Raw genomic sequence first — 12,533 nt, 5'->3', positions numbered from 1 at the left:
TGTTTCGTATGTTTGTTCTACAGGGATTTATATTTTATTCGTTGTTTTTTTTAATTATCGCTGACATGCAAAATTTTGAATGATATTCCGCCTGTGATCACAACACTCGAACGGAACAGAATGTTTCGAATCGAACGGCAAAATATTGGAATCATGCTGACCCACTCGAATTAATGAAAGATTTATCGACGTTTTGAAATTGTTCAAACAATCCTACATGCATCAACATGTAAAAAATAAATACACAAATAAAAAATCATATTAGCTACGTTCAATTTTCCATGCACTTTCCGCTAGAGAGCCGTGTTCAAGCGGCGAATTTCTAGGTGCAATGAAAGGAAGTCTTTTGGAGGCGCAGAAGAACCATTATTATGTCCTAGATACCAGCGTTCGGCAAAGTTTGCGACCAAAATAGCCTAATCATACAAAATGTTTGTAGATTTCAACGTGAAGAGCCACATAGATAAGGCAAAAGTACAAAATATATGAACGATTAAGAGCCATTATCCAGCAATCAAAGAGCCGTAAGCGACTCGTGAGCCGTATTTAGCCGATCGTTGTCGTATAGAAACGTATATTTTAACTCGGCAGGGTGTGGAATAATAAACCTAAGCACATGGAAATTTAATAGATTGTTCATAGACGAAGCCAAACATGACTGAGACGTGTACAACTTTAGTTAAGCACTGAAATTTAAATGTTCATAAATATTCAAATACAGTTTATGGAACGGTCTATCATAAGCGTACAGTTCCCTGTTTAGTAAGTTCCTGAAATTGCAACATGATTCCTATAATATAATAAATTTAACGTCAAAAACCAACGACTTAAATAAAAAAAAATCTATTCTGGCTGAAAGTCACAATATTCCTCTTACAGAAATATTCGAGATTCGCCGATCTATTCGAAAGTCATTAATATCATAGCATATCATTTAATCATAATGTCGCGACAACCGAAAGAATTTAGAGAACAACCAGACGAGAAAAGATAGTAAATGAATCCAACATTATTTGATCTAACTTACGGGAAAACCAATCAGGCCTTTTATATTTGCATTTCTAACGACTTTCTAAGATTAAATTTCGTATTGTAGTTTGTGTGTGTTTAAGAATTTAATCTTCCCGAACCTTTTTTACTGATTTTGGATTAATCAAATATTAAGAACTATTAATACCATCAGAAGACAGCATAACCATACTATTTAAAAATCTTATTCCGTTTATCAAATTGGAGAAATTTTCGGATACACTTAATCTACAACAAATAAGTTTAAATAAAACAGACGAATCGTGTTGGAGACACTCATGTAATGCTTGTTATTATTACATCTAGCTGAGTGACAGAATGTTTAGGGTTTAGACAACCAACCGCGACCAGCAGTTTAATCCTCTTCCTCCTCTTCGGCAGCGCCGCCGCCACCCTGGCCCTTCTTCAGGTTCTTCCTCTTGACGCGACCTGGACGGCCACCACCGAAGGGCGACTTCAGCGAGAAGTCGATGTGCTTCTGCGAATCCAGACGGACGATGAACGAAGGAACGTTCACGACCTGCTTGCGGACACTGTGAAAGAAAAAGTACAAAATTTTATTATTATTGAGATTATTCAGCATATTAACAGATTCTAGGGCTCGTGATTGATCAAGACAGTGATTTTTTAACGTTTTTTTATAACATAGTAGAAAAAAGTGGCTATAATCCAGTCTATTTGCGTTTGAACTGAGACGCATGAACTCGTTATCGTATGACTATACATGTCCCGTCACGTAGTCGGCGGCCCAGGTCCAGTCCAGTATAGACAGAAACCGCGAACGTTTTAATAACAAAAATCAACAATAAAAACGATGCATGATTAAATATTCTAAGTAGTGATATAAATGCAGTTTTTTTTAGTTGCAATATTCATGTTCCGAAGTTTTCGGCCCACGGCCTGCACGAATTTAATAAGCAGGAAATGGTTCCTAACCCGGATTCAATATTCCCAATGATTATTACTTTTGGCACTCTCAACGAAATAGATTGTTCGTTGGAGCGTGGCCATTGGGGTAAAGTAGAGTTTAGTCTTTGACTTTGTATCCTATCTATATTGATAGTTGTGTACCAAGTGATTGTTTTTGTTCCGTAGTTTTCGGCCCACGGCCTGCACGAGTTTTAATAGCAGGAAATGGTTCCTAACCCGGATTCAATATTCCCAATGATAGTTTGAATTGGCACTCTTTAGCAAAATAAGTTCTTTGCTGGAGCGTGGCCATTGGGCTAGGGTAGATCGTAACATCTACTCATTTATATTGCACCCTATTAAATCGATAATTGAGTACACATAGATCGTTTTTACAGTTTTAATTGTTCCAAAGTTTTCGGCCCACGGCCTGCACGAGTTTAATAAGCAGGAAATGGTTCCTAACCCGGGTTCAATATTCCCAATGATAGTTTGAATTGGCACTCTTTAGCAAAATAAGTTCTTTGCTGGAGCGTGGCCATTGGGCTAGGGTAGATCGTAACATCTACTCATTTATATTGCACCCTATTAAATCGATAATTGAGTACACATAGATCGTTTTTACAGTTTTAATTGTTCCAAAGTTTTCGGCCCACGGCCTGCACGAGTTTAATAAGCAGGAAATGGTTCCTAACCCGGGTTCAATATTCCCAATGATAGTTTGAATTGGCACTCTTTAGCAAAATAAGTTCTTTGCTGGAGCGTGGCCATTGGGCTAGGGTAGATCGTAACATCTACTCATTTATATTGCACCCTATTAAATCGATAATTGAGTACACATAGATCGTTTTTACAGTTTTAAATGTTCCAAAGTTTTCGGCCCACGGCCTGCACGAGTTTAATAAGCAGGAAATGGTTCCTAACCCGGGTTCAATATTCCCAATGATAGTTACATTTGGCACTCTCAGCGAAATAGATTGTTCGGTGGAGCGTGGCCATTGGGGTAGATCATAACATAAACCATTGATTTAGCATCTTAGAGAGACAGTAGTGTAAGACATACATAGTTTTACAATATTCGTGTTACAAATTTGTGTTCTGGTCTAGCCGATTTAATAGAAAACAATAGTACATCATTTGGATAACCAATCCCAATGAAACACTTCATAATTGTGCTGACACTAAATTATCTTATTCCATGAAGTTTAGCCATTGCAATTTATAACGTTGCTGTGAAATTCATTCGCAATGTCATACGAATTTTTAATAAACTACTTGATTTACAACAAAAATACTGAAGGAAAATAGCCACCTTAACACTACATTCTATTAAACGTTAAGCCATCATTTACCGTTTTTGTTACCTCGTTCCGAATCGATACAACAGTAAAACCTTCCAGTGATCCTCAATGCATCGCGCATGTGGAAGAAATACATCTGATTCTTGCTTCCATGGATCGGCGAGTACGTTTCAGCACGAATCATCAAGTTCTTAATGGCTTATTCTTGCAGTGAATAGATCCAATGATCGCCAATTCGCGTTGGTGACCAACCAGGAAACTGCTTCATCGTACAAGTAAAGCCGTGTCACTGAACTTGTTTTTCGTGTGTACGTATGTATGTGAGGCGTTAGAAACCGAAAAATCTTGCGACTCTTCTGATTCTAAGTGGCACTCACGATCATTTGCGGCGGCACGGGGCCAGCGCAAAATCTCTCTAGAGAACTGAATACACGATGGAGACAGCAACGGATAAGTTGAATCTTCTCGGCACTGGTATGATATGTTATGGACGCTGTGTGCCGCGTTGATGGGCTGAATCGATACCCATCCATTTTCTTAATCGACTACTTACCGAATGTGACGCTGGCGGATCAGAACGCGGGCGTGATGGTACGACTTGGCCAATCCCAGCTTGAACACCTGGGTCTGCAGACGGCGCTCAAGGAAATCCTCAATTCTCAAGCCGAGCACGTAATCGAGCTTCATGCGGGACTCATCCAGCACACCGATGCGAACCAGACGACGCAGCAGGGCGTTACCTGAAAGAGGTAATATCATTAGATTAGAGTGAGGTTAAGGTGTACACTGGGCAGTTGTGTGTGTGGGTAAAACGTGGTTCAGTCCCGGCGTGTGCGGGATTTTATATTTTCAACAAAGAACTATTCTGACAAGAGGTATCAGAAATTTAAAAAAAAATCATCACAATCTTGTTTAGGAGTAAACGAGGATTCCCATTCGTTCACAGCATTGCTAAAACTTACCTTGGAACAGGCGCTTCTCATCCTTCTCTTCCAGCGTGAGCAACTCACGAGCAGCCTTGCGGATCTTGGCAAGCGTGTACTTCACACGCCATACCTCACGCTTGTTACGCAGGCCGTACTGGCCAATAATCTTCAATTCCGCATCGAGACGTGGCTTTTCGAACGGACGACGGGGAGTAACGTAGGTCTTGGAGAAGACCGAAGGAATACGGTGGTTCACCATTTTTGCTCACGACGGGCCGAACACGTACGTGTTGCCTCGTTGAACTTCTAACACGGAAAGAGAAAGAAACGCCGCAAACCGGAACCACCAAATGACGTGTGGAGCGAAAAGGTTCATCTCACACGATAGTGATGTGCTCGAGTTGATAGGCTCCGATCCGATCGGAACGGAGCTACTCGAAAAGCGGAACATCGTGATCTGCACCCAAGTTGAAAAATCGAGCAATTTTTTGCTCTTTTTATTTGACCGTTCTAATAGCGCGTGGCCACGGAGCTGAAAAAATGTTGAAAAAATTTTCAACTTTGTCAAAATTGCTTGTCAACTGCAAAAAAGAGCTTTTCTCGTGGCCGCACCAAAAACATACACAAGAGCGACAAAAAGCTCCAACATCTGAATATCATCGATATTTTGTTTAAGAAGCACTAACTAGGTACATAAATCAATTAGAATCATGCATTTTAGCATTATTATCATAACAATGGGTCACAACTGCGCCAAGTAGCTGTTTGTTTACGCTTTTTCACGAACTTCAAATTTTGTCAACTTTTGTCAACTTTTTTTTCCTGGCTGCTCCAGGTTACAAAATTTTGACCAAAGCTCAAAAAAGTGACAAAAGCTCACATTTTGAAAAATTTGTCAGCATTTTGTCACTCCCGTGGCCTTTCGCTTATAGACATAGGTTATGTGTTTAAAGGTGTGTTTATTTAGGTGCATTTTTAGGGCGTTTGCTGGACGCCATCATTTAGAATAGTTATGCCAAATCGTATACAATTTTCTATACCCCTCTCCAGTCCTTCCCAATTTTAATACCGACGCCCTCAGTATTGTTATGTCAAGCCGTGAAATGTCAATTTGCTCTGAAGCACTTCTCCTCCTAATATCCATACACCTTGAGACATAGAGTGACAACGTCTCGCGTGACAAAAAGTAGCTCAATTTTGGTGTTAGTGTCAAAAATGTGTGTTTGACAGATATTTTATTGAAGAATACAGGCGGTCCCCGAGATACACGGTACCTCTTATACGCGGATTCGGAGATACGCGGTTTTCTTAATGTAACAGTTATTTGAGCAAATTGTACTGATTTGACACATCCATTGACAAATGCCAAATATTTTCCCTATTGATCGAATTTTAAAAACCATTTTAAATGGTGTAAAATTGTTGAATTCAGTCAGAATCACATCAAATAATTAATTTGGTGGCTAAAACCATCCTCTACTTGCAAAATTGCACGAAGATCAGTGATATTTTGACTGGAAATTACGAGATTCGACATACGCGGAAATTCGAGTTACGCGGTTTTTTACGGCCGTTTTCGGTCCCCATTAACCGTGTATTTCGGGGACCGCCTGTATGCCATTTGTGAACGTGGCTATCTAAATTTATATTAAACTCATAATACATAATTTTAGATGAATTTGGATAGCCAGCGCCAGATAGCATTAAAACATGGCATACTTTACTTGAAAATATCGGGGAAACATAGATTCACTATAGTAGAGGAAGTCTAGCAGCCTGTGGCAAATCTTTTTCGAGCAATCCAAGCTATCCATCGCTGGATGGATAACAAAAATATTTACTTGCAATCTTTTGAATGTCGTGTTTACGTATATTTACTCGATAAAGATCGACGAAAGTTGCAAAAAATTGTACTACTCCACAAGATTCTACTCGAAACCGTTGCAATGGTATGCGAGAGATTTCGAGCAGAAAATACTACTCGAAACCATCGCAATGTTCAACGGGTACATCGTTTTGTTTGATTTGGCAACACTGCTGTCGTTAATTATCACAACAAATCTATTTTATTTGCACAGGCAAGCACCGACAACAATGTACCGTTCCGGCAATGTTCGCCTTGCCAATACAATATTTAAATGTTTTTGTACGTATTTGATGTTTTACGTAACTATTTCTGCTTCCCAAAATGTAACCAGTGATTCCGTCGAACCACAGCAGCCAAGCCTGCTGTCTGGTAAGTTTTGATATTTACATTTGCCTGCTGCTACCAAATGCATTTCACTGTGTATTATTATTCCAAATGTGTTACCACCGTTCTCTCCTTCCTGCTGTACGTGGTGATGTGTGGCGATAACAGTGCGAGAGGTCGTCGAATTGACCGTCCCGGTCGCCTTGAGACCGAACGATATCAACGATTATCGCGAGATCGTCCTGCAGCCGTACTCGAATACGCGCATCCACCTGAGCAACTATTCAAAAAATGCTGGCGATCAGGTTGGCTTCGCGCTGGTGCAGCTGCACGCCTTCGAGTACAATGTTACGCTCAGCTACAACAGCTCCATCGTGGACGGGGGCCATCTTTCGGGCCAGAATGTTGGCTTGCTGATGTACGGGGATGGTGATCTGTACGCGTTCAATTTGAATACTCATCAACCAGTGTGGGTTTCGTTGGTGCTCATGCTGTACAACAGATCGGCCCCGGTCCCGGGTGGATGCAATCTCGAATTTCCGGTCGAAATCTCACCCGTCCTCAATCTAACCCTCACGCCGGAAGTCATCATTGTGGACACGCCGGCTGCGGCAGTCGCCAAACCGTTCCAGGGCACTCCGAACGCGTGCGGGAAGGCACGGTTGGAATATGAGTCCTACTACTACATCATGCCTACGCACGATTTCTCCCAACGGGCCTATTTCGCTGCAATTAATAAGCTGATTAGCTATGCCAACGCCAAAGTGCAGGGACGCCAGAATGCCTTGCACGCACCGCTGTTGCTGAATCGACACACCTACGGCAGATTGACTGGTCGCGGGATGGTGTTCGTAACCGCTGTGATCGATCCCGTGCACCGAGGATTTGCTCTTTACGTTCCAACCCACACGTACTCGTGTAAGCCATTCATAGAACCGGCGGGATGCTACGGTTTGAACATTCCCTATCGTGTACTCGCCATCATACTGACGATTATTGCCGTACTAGAAGTTATCATGGGATATTTACCGCTCGTGGTCAAATGTTCTGCCTCGTTAGGTTTCCTGGCTGTTGTGGGTACGGTGGAGGCGTTGAATATGCTTGATAAACCGCTGGCACACGAATGGCTTATAACATGTTTGGTCGGCGGAGCAATTATAGGAGCCGTGGTTGGGTTGCTTCTTGGACTGTACGCTCCCGTGGCCGGCAAAATATTCTGCTCAATGCTAACTGGCTACATGATCTGCTTAACCCTGTTCGGTATGATAAGTAAGTATTCCTGGGCTGGCGATTAAATGTGTTCTTTACAAACAATTATTTACGTTTTTGTAATTCGTGTTTCAGATGGAAATTTCTACACATTGCGTAATGTTTCGTGGTACATCGCATTGGGAGGTGTATTAATCGGTGCCGTACTTAACATTACCTTGCCGATCATACTGATCACCCGCTCGGTCATCTTTGGTACTGTCTTTATTTTCTATGGCGTTAATACAATCGTTGGTGCCCGGTTGGACTACCCGCTGCGGCACTTTGTCCGCCGACTGTACGTGGAAAACTATGAACGTGTCCATTCTGATCCGGCACTGGATGAGAACGATTTTGTTGCACTGGCGGCCTTCGCTATCACCATGCTGGTGGCATTGTTTCTACGCTCCCGTTATCAATCGGACGAGGTGCAGGGTGATTATTCGCGCTTTGATATCCCCTGCCAGCGGGGCCCAGCGAACGGCGACGACGAGGATCGCATAGAAAGGAGTACGGTAATAGCGGCAGACGACACGGCGGCATATCAGCGTTTCGTAAACGAACAGCCCATCATCACACGCTGGACCAATGGGGACGATGATGTGTTTGAATCTCCCGAAAGTAATTCACGATTTTATCGGCTGCTCAAACGGAACGCTAGAAGATAGAAAACACAAATATTATACATTACCGAAAGATAGCATCACCTGGTAGCTATACAGACTTTACAACCTACAAAACATTACAGACGGGTAAGAGTAGCGTGTTCGACTGATCTGAATCTAGAACCTTACGCGGATGGAAGTAAGTTCAATAGGTCTATGCAATTAAATTGTTTGCGTATTTTTTGCAGAGGAAATGTAAAGCAAGTAGTTCAAAAACCTGCAACATTGAATCTTATAGGTATAAGCAAAAACTACCAAAACGTAAATAACGTGTCTTATTTATGCTATACTTTGTACGTCGTGTAGAGTGTATCATTGATTGGCAATGAAAACAGAATGCAAAATGACAATCGGCATGGAATGTGATACACGAAACCGTCTTTATGGCCATTCCAAAAAATGAATGTAATTTTTTCACGACAATAATATAGAACTAAGGATTCTAACTGAAGTACGGCCAATATACGGTTTGATATAGTGTGATAAAAATATTCGATGTGTTTTTTTTATTTCTTGTAGAACAAATATAGAAATTGTTGTTATAGCTGCTTTTAATGCAATTGACCACAAATGCAGGTGGCGAGTAGTGATGGGTAATCCGGAGCGGAGTCATGGATCAACTCCGACTTCGGTGCGCAAAATATGACTCCGGCTCCGGATCATAACTGGATTCGACTCCGGATCAGTCCGGATCAGTCCGGATCAGTCCGGATTACTCCGGATTACTACGGATCACTCCGGATTACTCCAGATCACTCCGGATTACTCCGGATCACTCCGGATTACTCCGGATCACTCCGGATTACTCCGGATCACTCCGGATTACTCCGGATCACTCCGGATTACTCCGGATCACTCCGGATTACTCCGGATCACTACAGATCACTCCGGATCACTCCGGATCAGTCCGGATCAGTTTTCGTACATATTAGATGTACGCCTTGAAAGTCAATGAACTCATCAAGAATTGTCTAAACGATAATGGACAGTCATTTCGGATCCGGAGTGATCCGGAGTGATCCGGAGTGATCCGGAGTGATCCGGAGTGATCCAGAGTGATACGGAGTGATCCGGAGTAGTCCGGAGTGATCCGGAGTGATCCGGAGTGATCCGGAGTGATCCGGAGTGATACGGAGTGATCCGGAGTAGTCCGGAGTGATCCGGAGTAATCCGGAGTGATCCGGACTCGGAGTCGATGAGTCCGAGGGTTTTCCCGTACGCCCCCCCCCCCCCCCCCCCCCCGCTAAACAGTCCGAAGCAACTCCGAGTCCGAGTCCGAGGGGTGCCGGAGTCGGATCAATCCGACTCCGGAAAAAAATTGTATTTACCCAACACTAGTGGCGAGATTTCCAGGATTTGTGTTTCTCCACAATTACATGGTTGGTTGTCGGTTGTTCCTATCAGCGGGTTGATTGGCTACTTGTTGTCCCAATAATGGGTTCGCAATAGGCTTTTATATGAACTGTAGTGTTCACAATCATGGGGCGGTCCCGTGGTACAGTCGTCAACTCGAACGACTCAATAAACATGCCCGTCATGGGTCCAAGCCTAGAATAGACCGTCCTCCCGTAGGAAGGATTTTGACTATATCCGGCTACGTGGTAATGAATTAAGTCTCGAAAGCCTTATACAGGCCGGCATGTCCACGTAGGACGTTACGCCAAATAGAAGAAGAAGAAGTGTCAACAATCAAACCACCAGGACGATCCAGACCACATATGCGATGCTTTTTAGGACTATATCAGGATACAAATTGAGCTAAATCGATCGAAACAGGAACTATATCCCGAATAATGTTTTAAACTTCGTTACGAATCCAGAACAGATCAAGGTACAGTTCCAGGAACGGAAGAAAATTGGAGCTGTTTCAGGATTGGTATCGTTTTAAGATGATTTCCTGGATCGGTGTTAGTTCGTGATCGGTTCTAGGATCTGTTTGGGTTCATTATCGGTTCTGGGACCGGTATGGGTTCATTATCACTTCTAGACCGGTATAGGATCAGTTCCTGGACTGGTATGAATTCAGTATTGCTTCCTGTACAGGTATGGGTGTGGTATTAGGACCAGGACTGGTATGGACTCAGCTCAGCTCAGCTCAGCTCAGTATCGGATTCGGCACCGGTATGATTTTAGTTTCCGTTACAGGGTCGGTATGGATTCAGTATTAGGTCCAGGACCGGTATGAGTTAAGTATCACTTTCAGGATCGGTACGGGTTTGTGATCAGTTCGAGGACCGATTTGGATTCGTGATCGGTTCCTGGGTTGGTATGGGCTTAGTATTGCTTCCTGTACTGGTATAGGTTCGGTATCAGGACCAGGACCGGTATGATCTCAGTATCAATTCCCGAAGGATTGGTTTTGTATCGGATTTAGGTTTATTATCCATTACAGGGCCGATATAGATTCGTGAGCAGTTCCAAGACTGGCATGGGTTCATGATTAGTTCTACGACCGTCATAGGTTTTGTATCAGGTCCAGGACCGGTATGGGCTTTGTATCAGTTTCAAGACCGGTATGGGTTTGGTTTCGGCTTCAGGTATATTAAAGAGAGCCGATTATGTCGACATACACCGCAGAGTACCACCTATTCATCGACTTTAAGGCGGCCTACGACACTATAGACCGGAATGAGCTATGGAACATCATGAACATCCCCGCAGCTTCTACTATATGGAATCTGGTACGATGCTATTTGTAATTAAATTTTTGTTCTTGCTTGTAGTTTCATTTCTTTTGACATATTTCAATAATGTTTTGTGCTAATTTTTCTTAAAAATGTTACGAAATACTTTGTTGATCTTCAATGAAAAACAACCGGCCATCAGAGTTTGTTATTTTAAAAGCTATAACCTATGTATCGAGATCACCTTACAAGGTGTCGATTTTACCCCATCATGGTGTCGATCTTACCCGTACTGCAGTATTGATGCAACATAAACACACTTTTCTATTTTAAACAAAATGTTATCAAAATCAATCCAGGAACCGTAGTTTCGCGTAAGAGGGTACATAATTAATCAAAAAAGCTTTTTCGATGTCTACTAGTAAGTTTACATTGACGTTAAGACGTTACGCCAAATAGAAGAAGAAGCCTTGCAAACTGGCCAAATTAACTCGCTATTTTCTAAATTATGTCATTATTATGGACTGTGTCAGAGGGTTGGTACAGACGTCAACTCGAACGAATCAATAACATGCCCGTCATGGGTTCAAGCCTAGTAGAATAGACCGTTCCCCCGTAGCAAGGATTGACTATTCGGCTGCGTGGTACTGAATAAAGTCTTAAAGCCAGCATGAGCATGGGCCGGCATTGTCCGCGTAGGAAGTTTACGCCTAATAGAAGTCAGCACAGTATTTATGACGAATTTCAGTACTTTGGTTGTGAGAGTCCTCATTTTATAAACAATGTTCTTATGTTTTATTCTGGTAGACTTGGGTGTTGTAACTTTTTGGATGTGTATCATGCTCAGATTTAATGTTATGATTTAATTATGCTCATGGGTTCAAGCCCCGAATAGACCGTGCCCTCATACGTAGGACTGACTATCCTGCTATGGTAACAAAAGTCACTGAAAGCCAAGCTCACTTTACTAGTGGGTACAGGCAGGCCTTGACCGACAACGGTTGTTGTGCCAATGAAGAAGAAGAAGAATTATGCTCAGATTATTCCAAACACAAAATAACTCTTCTCGTTCTTTGGCATAATGACCAACGCGATCATGCCGGCCTATACAAGTGTTCCTTACGTATTCAAGTATTAAGTCTAGGAGTCCTTGGTAAGTGGGAACGGTTCAGATACGAATGGATCTATCGCAGTCTATCGGTTTTGCAGGAGCTGAGCAGTTTATTGTAAATAGCACCACTATGGTAAACATGGAAATAATATTAAGTGGTAATGTTTTGTGATAATAATAGCAATGAAGTTTTTTTTAACTTTACAACTTAATATTGGTTTCGAAAGATTCCCTGCCTAACATGCGCTTTTGCTGAGAAGCTCATTTGCATGGTTTTTGTGGTTAAAATAATTAAACATTATGTGCATATTAATTTGTCAACTGTGTCGAGAAAGAAGTGTAGTATATAGCACAACAATATTTTTTAGTTTTTACATCTAATCGTATGGAATCGTCACTGAACTCTTAACACAAAACTCGATCTGACCTGTCTTCTTACATATTCGATACATAGGATGTAAGAAGTGAGAGATAATCGTTTTACACTCTTCGGTTGATTTGGGGATGAGCTATCCTTCACTTGTATGTC

General features: G+C 42.1%; 3 protein-coding genes across 4 annotated transcripts in view; 1 reads left to right on the top strand and 2 right to left on the bottom strand.

Moving 5' to 3' along the window:
• LOC120949177 (carbonic anhydrase 2) overlaps positions 1 to 12,533 on the bottom strand; it is a 221,145-nt gene that overhangs the window by 103,147 nt on the left and 105,465 nt on the right. The window lies entirely within an intron of this gene.
• Positions 1,291 to 4,504, bottom strand: LOC120950128 (40S ribosomal protein S9). Of its 2 annotated transcripts, XR_007451839.1 has the most exons (4): positions 4,202 to 4,504; positions 3,793 to 3,979; positions 3,303 to 3,662; positions 1,413 to 1,562 (listed from the first exon to the last, which is right to left on the bottom strand). XR_007451839.1 is itself a non-coding variant. In XM_040367902.2 (3 exons), exons 1-3 carry the CDS (start codon positions 4,422 to 4,424, stop codon positions 1,385 to 1,387), a joined length of 588 nt encoding a protein of 195 aa, XP_040223836.1. In that variant the 5' UTR covers positions 4,425 to 4,501; the 3' UTR covers positions 1,291 to 1,384. The 2 variants fall into 2 exon arrangements, 1 of the variants encoding a protein (XP_040223836.1); XM_040367902.2 differs by lacking the exon at positions 3,303 to 3,662 and having other exon boundaries at positions 1,291 to 1,562; positions 4,202 to 4,501.
• On the top strand, positions 6,213 to 8,852 carry LOC120951139 (transmembrane 7 superfamily member 3-like). Its single transcript, XM_040369682.2, has 3 exons — positions 6,213 to 6,401; positions 6,525 to 7,625; positions 7,701 to 8,852. The coding sequence occupies exons 1-3, from the start codon at positions 6,260 to 6,262 to the stop codon at positions 8,270 to 8,272; spliced, it is 1,815 nt and encodes a 604-aa protein (XP_040225616.2). The 5' UTR covers positions 6,213 to 6,259; the 3' UTR covers positions 8,273 to 8,852.

Source organism: Anopheles coluzzii, chromosome 2 (assembly GCF_943734685.1).
Source record: "Anopheles coluzzii chromosome 2, AcolN3, whole genome shotgun sequence".
Lineage (NCBI taxonomy): Eukaryota > Metazoa > Arthropoda > Insecta > Diptera > Culicidae > Anopheles > Anopheles coluzzii.
The sequence above is the reverse complement of the archived record's forward strand: the minus strand, read 5'-3'. Positions and strand labels throughout refer to the sequence as shown.

Coding starts and splice junctions, on each gene's coding strand:
- LOC120951139 (XM_040369682.2), top strand. CDS start 6,260: ATGTACCGTTCCGGCAATGTTCGCCTTGCCAATACAATATTTAAATGT. Junction 6,402..6,524: donor GCAGCCAAGCCTGCTGTCTG/GTAAGTTTTGAT, acceptor TGGCGATAACAG/TGCGAGAGGTCGTCGAATTG. Junction 7,626..7,700: donor AACCCTGTTCGGTATGATAA/GTAAGTATTCCT, acceptor TTCGTGTTTCAG/ATGGAAATTTCTACACATTG.
- LOC120950128 (XM_040367902.2), bottom strand. CDS start 4,424: ATGGTGAACCACCGTATTCCTTCGGTCTTCTCCAAGACCTACGTTACT. Junction 3,980..4,201: donor TGAGAAGCGCCTGTTCCAAG/GTAAGTTTTAGC, acceptor TACCTCTTTCAG/GTAACGCCCTGCTGCGTCGT. Junction 1,563..3,792: donor ATCCGCCAGCGTCACATTCG/GTAAGTAGTCGA, acceptor TTTCTTTCACAG/TGTCCGCAAGCAGGTCGTGA.